This window comes from Frankliniella occidentalis, unplaced genomic scaffold (assembly GCF_000697945.3).
Source record: "Frankliniella occidentalis isolate FOCC.00 unplaced genomic scaffold, Focc_3.1 Scaffold228, whole genome shotgun sequence".
Lineage (NCBI taxonomy): Eukaryota > Metazoa > Arthropoda > Insecta > Thysanoptera > Thripidae > Frankliniella > Frankliniella occidentalis.
Window position 1 is genome coordinate 23,420 of NW_026267354.1, and position 6,135 is coordinate 29,554.

Sequence of the window (6,135 nt, forward strand, 5' to 3'; positions counted from 1 at the left end):
GAACTGCGTGTCTTTCGAAACGCGCGGCTGAACTGCGTGTCTTTCGAAACGCGCGGCTGAACTGCGTGTCTTTCGAAACGCGCGGCTGAACTGCGTGTCCTTCGAAACGGGCGGATGAACTGCGTGCCTTTTAGTCTAAGGTATCGAAGTAAAGCTTTCAAAACTTTATCTTTCCTGACTACAAAATCTCTCAATGTTACATCAGATTGTAATTTCACAACAACAACATTTGAGATGTCAGTAATTAAATGCGGTAATTTGTCTGCAACTTCCTGAACATTTTGTGTAAAATTTATGACTTGACCTTTATATTTATATTCCAATTTTTTGATTCTGTATAAAGAAATGACAGGATGGACACGACTAATTAACTGTTTTTCAATGTAGGATAAGTTTTGAAGCTCAACTGGTACATCTAAAGGATCCATATCATTTTCTATAGAAAACAATGCACAATTTTTTGTACAGCTAAAATTTTTGAAGAAGCTATGTATAACTTTTTTCCCACAAGCTCTACATTCAACCCAATCCAAAGACTTCAAATAACAAGTGAAGTTGTACTGCTCTACATCGCAGACATCTGAGTTAAAACTTACATTAGCTTTTTTAGAAAGTCGCTGTAAGTACCTCCTTTGAGCATTAAGTCGTTTTTCAAACACTACCTTAGATTTTGATTTTCTTTTCCTGATTTTTGACATTTTTTTCTTAGCTTTTTCACGGTTAAAAGCTTTTGTTTTTTCACTGTCCGAACTCCTCTTTTTTCTTTGCCTATCTGCAGCTCTTTCTCTTGCATACAATTTACTGTATGTCTGCAAATCAAAAAAAAACTGATCAAAAACAGATATCTAACACACATAAATAAACAAAGAAAAAAGACACATAGAAAACAATAAAACCTATAAAATATAAAAAGGATAAGAATAGATAAAATGATATATCTACATAACTTTGGGAAAACAAAAAGTGTACTCTTTAAGGTTTGTAGAGTAACAACAAGACAGTGTTTTCAAGTAAAAAATTACAAAAGTTCTTATTACTTAGGATGACGAGTGAATTTAATTTTGAAATGAAGCCCTTTCATGCCACGGAATTTAAAATATAACCCTTTCTCGCTTTCACACATATCCTTAAGTTTTTGAATGACTGGAACCATATCTACAAGTACACTACGAGGCATGTGTACATAACACCAATGGTCTTCTACGTCAGCATCTTCTAATTTGAGGCGGATAGTTTTCCCTTTACTTGTTTCAACTTCGAGAAGATCCAAAACTTTATAGTAATGATTTATAGTTAGATTTTTTATGGATTTATACGTAGGGATTTTAGATGCTGCTTGGTTTATCTTTTTGATCTCTTCATCATCAGACGAATCATCCTATACAATTTTAAAGTGTGTCAGTCCTGATTAAAAGCAAATTTTATGATTTTTGAAAAAAGAAAAAGAAAAACACTACTACACAATAAGAAAAGGTTTCCTATCAAGATATCGGTTATGAATTTAGACTTCAACTTACCTCATCAGTGTTATCTTTTGTCTCAGGTTCTTTTGTGTCTGTTTTCTTCCTGCGTTTCTTTTTAGGTTCTTGTTCAGAAATAGAAGTTTTTGATGATGTTGATGTTTCATCAGAATCCTTAAAAAAAGGTTATACAGGAAAAAATAAAATAAAAAATTGAGAGCTAGGAAAAATGGGAATGGAAATGTATATGACGTTTCAAGAGTCATCATCACCTTTTTAATTTTATCTTTGGTCTTTGATTTGGAGCATTTCTTCTTCTTTTCTGGGGTTTGAGGTTTCACATCACCAGTTTTCTGTGGATTTTTTTTTTAAGGGAATGAAACATGTTAAGGTAACAAACCAAACCAAGAAAATGAGGATTAAAAAATAAGAATGTGAACAAGAATATCTAGAGATTTAAGAATACAAAATGTATAGAGTCCAAAATTAAATAAAGATGTAACATTACCTTCTCAGTCTCTTTCTTTTTATGACTACGCTTCTTCTTAGCCCCATGGTTTTTCTTTTCGTCATTTGAAGACTGTTTCTTTTTCTCACTAGAAGTATCTTCATCAGAATTTTCATCTTTTTCTGAATCTGTGTCAATTATAGCCTACAAAAAAACACGAAATAAAGGATGAGTGAATTTATCAATATGTAACAAAAAATAGTTTAGAAATTTCATTAAACTTACTTCATCTTCCTCAACAACATCAGATAAACAATGAGCTATTTTGCGAAAATACTTCTCATACTTCTCTTCTGAAAGTTTAATTTTGACACCTTCCGTGATAGTTAAGTTATAAGATGGATAATGATTCTGTGACAGAATAATGGAGTAATTAAGGTTGTCAACTCAAAGACAAAATAAAATAAAGATAAAAAACACTTACAGCGTTATCAAGAGATTTAGAAGTACATGGCAAGTTCAACGTATCAGTTATGAATGTTGGTTTCACAACATCAATAGACATGTCATCAACAAGTTCCTCAGATAACTCTATTTCAACTCCATCTTCCAAATTTACTGTGTGAAATGACTTCTGTAACAAAAAGCAAATGAAGTCATTGATGATGATACAAAACAAAAATCTAGAACAAAAGAAAATTTTTTTTTCCAATATATAAGACCTCAATGTTTGGCTGTTCTGAATAAGAAGTTTCCTCGTCTTCTACGAAGGAAAATGACATTGAAAAGTCATTGTCTACTATCTGAAACAGGAAATACAATGGTACCATTGACACAAACAAGACACTATTGAATGTAATCTGTTAAAAAATTATTTTTCTTAAAAAAGAGTTTAAACTTTGACACAAATTTGAATGGTTGCGTTGTCGATGAAAATAAGGCAAGCAGTCACGGGTGAAAACAATAACCAGATTGATAACGAAGCAAAGACTTGTGAACAAGTTGTCGTCGCTTTGCTATGTGAAGAATGTATGCGTACGGCAAATCTTTATTTGTATACTGTTTTAAAGAATTGAAAGGTTAACTTTTCAGCGTAATAAATGATAATGCAATAATTATCACACTAGTGTGACTAACAGCAAAGAGCTTAAAGCAGGTGCGTGGTAGGCAGGCCCGCAACGCATGTATGCTTAACAGGAATGAATAACGCCCAGGCGCTAAGCGGACGGCATACAGTTACGAATATCTAAAATGTAAGCGTGTAGAATTTGACTACCAGTAACGTAAGGATTGCGAAGTACTAGGTGTTCAGAAAGAATCGGCCCCGCGTAAGTAGATACCCCGCGCTCCGGGCGAGGAAGACAGTCGCGGGCAGGCCGGCGCACGCTGCACTGTTGTCGATGTGGTCGGGGGCTCGGGGGGAGGGGCGAGGAGAGGGGTAGAAGATCAAACGTCGACCCGTTGGGCTGCGCTGTCCAATTGGCAGCCCCCAGCAGCGGGAAACGTTGAGGGCATCATCTGGGCCTCGCGCCAATGGCACGCCCACCTTTCACCCTTGATAGTAGGTATCGCTGACATCTGGTCGGAGAAGATCTTAAATACAGTGAGTTGAAAAATTAGACTTCGGAAAGCTTCTACTTTGAATACTTAATGTGTGTATGCCCCACCTACCAAACGGTGGGTCGCGACCAGATTGTGCCCCAGCATGCTGCCATTTGTAACCCTCAGTACTTCTTCGCGGGACACCTGTCGTGCCTTGGAAAGTATTGGCCGCGCATCTGAAGTAGGGTCATTAGGGAGCTAGGCAGTACGCACCCCGAGTGTCGAGCGCGTAAACACGCTGAGCCTCTCTAGAGGGTCACATTTATAGCGCTGTGCTCGCTAGGCTGAGTCATGGAGTAGTGTTGAACACCGCTGGAAGACCGGATCGAACTCGCCAGGCGCAGGCGCGCGATGTCGAAGATATAAAAAGCCACATCTAGCGGTACAGCTAGACTAAGCCACCGCAAGAAACGTTCAGAACGAAACAGTGACTTACTCTTGCGGGCCCAACGCTATAGATGTGGGCCTCTAGATCTCCCAGATCGCACGCCCGGCCCAAGCGAGTGCGATGCGGTCTTGTAGCAAAATCAGCAAGAGCACTCGACTCAGCCTAGCGGGCCCGGCGTTATAAATGTGGCCCTCTAGAGAAGACCAGGACGTGTACACTCCCCACATACGAGGTGCCTACTACCTACAGCCCTAGTGGCCGTACTCCAGAGGCTCGGCCACTACTTTCTAGGAGACGACAGGTGTCCCGCGAAAAAAAACTTAAGGTCACCATTGACAGCATCCGGGGCCACATTATGGTCGCGACACAGGGTTAGGTACGTGAAGCAGAAAGACATTACCTGTTCAAATTAGAAGATTTGCGAAGTGTAATTTTTCAACTGACCGTACTGAAGATCTTGCCCGACTAGATGTCAGCGATGACCACCAGCAAGGGTGAAAAGTGGGCGTGCCCTCGGATCGAAGCCCAGAGGAGGCCCCCGACGTTCCCCGCTGCTGGAGGCTGCCATTTTGACGGCCCAGCCCAGCAGTACGCCGTCTGACTTGCTGTCTCCCTCCCCGCACACACCGACAACACTAACACATCGACAACAGTGCAGCGTGCGCTGTCCTGCGCCCACATTTCTGCCACGAGCGGAACGCAGGGCATCGACTCAGGCGGGGGCGATTCTATCTGAACACATAGTAACAGGTGGCTGATTCACGCAAGGCACTTCTGTAGTTATGCTGTACTGCATGCACGAGTGCGAGCGGGTTGCCTACTCGCTCGGCTGGTAAGGCGCCGTAGACAGGAGCGAAAGGCAAACACACCCGCACTCGTGCATGCGATACAGTATAACTACAGAAGTGCGCGGCGTGAATCAGCCACCTGTTATAAAATATTAAAATTTTCATGGAAATACCAATGATTATGAAGATTTCAACGAAGATTGCATTAAAAATAACAAAGAGACAAAAAATAGGTTACTTTTGATCATAAAGGGTTGTAAACATACCACTTCCTAAATTTTGCTTATAATGTACTGGATGAAGGCATCCGGGCGGGTTGCATAACGAGACGGGACCATAATGGTCGGAGATGATAGGTGGTATGCAAGCCCGCCAGCACACCTGCATGCGGTATCATTAATAAAGGTAGGACACTGTGTCCCACCAAGTAATTCTAAGTGATAAGGCAGGATTAGTACTACTTACATCTTCTTCAGTCGACATTTTGACACAATGTAGCAAAGGTGAAACTGGGTAAACGCAGGAAGGTGTTGATCCGGCCTTTTTGAGGAAGCTCACGTTTTATTAAAAGATAGGGTATCTTGGTGTTCGTCGGCTGACGTAAGAGTGGGCCAGCGGCGATAACAGTGAATTTAGATAAAAGAAACTATAAATATAAAAAAAGTGAGGATGTCGAGAAGAATGTACCGAGGATTTTGAATGGTTTCTATGAGATGGAGCAACAATCAATACCATGCACACTCCCAATAATGAAATACACTGTCTTATTTGAAACTGAATATCTTGAAAAGACATGACGCGCAGTAAATTGGATTATGACAAAATAAAAACAACAAAAAAACACAATATTCACGAATAACAATTTTATTACAGACAAAAACAATCAACAAAAACAACAAAATGTAGAATAAGTTTAAAAAACATCATGATCATAAGCTGTAAATAGTTTAACCACGTAAGCGCGAAAACGTCGAGTTAGCACAAGAGGAAAACCCAATGACAGAGGACAGGGAACCGTGACATCGCAAGAAGGTGAAGTCGGAGAACTTTCGCCTCCCACATATTCCTCAGAATACTCTGCACTGTAACGTTGTCGATCTGTCGTAAGGGTAGTTAAAATGAAAAAGACTATAGCCAAAATAAAAGACGCCCCAAAATTGGCGAGTGAGCGAGCGACGCGAATTAAGAAAAAAAAAACAACACTTTCAAAAACTTGGGAAATGAAAAAATACTAAAACTTTGCATATTGAGCGCCGCGGACAGCCTCTTGAGGACCTGGCGATGTTTCCAAAATCCCCAAATGCTGTCCGACCTAGGCTTTGTCCGACCTAATTTTTTCCGACCTCATCGATATGCTGAAATTTTGGAAAATGTGGCTCCTGCAGTTATACTTCACGTCTAAAGCTTAGTGCTACACTGCCGCACTGCCCGTAAGGCCACCTGGGGTAG

At 40.3% G+C, this 6,135-nt stretch overlaps 1 protein-coding gene across 2 annotated transcripts in view; it reads right to left on the reverse strand.

Annotated features, from left to right (window-relative positions):
* Positions 1-5,214, reverse strand: part of LOC113207312 (protein FAM133A-like) — a 13,505-nt gene extending 8,291 nt beyond the window's left edge. Inside the window, exons 1-8 of one of the 2 annotated variants that reach the window (XM_052272879.1) lie at positions 5,152-5,214; positions 2,631-2,711; positions 2,393-2,542; positions 2,194-2,319; positions 1,969-2,112; positions 1,733-1,813; positions 1,518-1,634; positions 597-809 (exon numbers count right to left, since the gene is read on the reverse strand). In XM_052272879.1, coding sequence (XP_052128839.1) covers positions 597-809; positions 1,518-1,634; positions 1,733-1,813; positions 1,969-2,112; positions 2,194-2,319; positions 2,393-2,542; positions 2,631-2,711; positions 5,152-5,169 — 930 coding nt within the window. In that variant the 5' untranslated portion in view covers positions 5,170-5,214. Of the gene's footprint in view, positions 1-596; positions 810-1,517; positions 1,635-1,732; positions 1,814-1,968; positions 2,113-2,193; positions 2,320-2,392; positions 2,543-2,630; positions 2,712-3,184; positions 3,479-5,151 lie in introns of those variants that run through there. The other variant, XM_052272880.1, reaches the window with a different exon arrangement.
* Between the last annotated feature and the right edge of the window lie 921 nt (positions 5,215-6,135).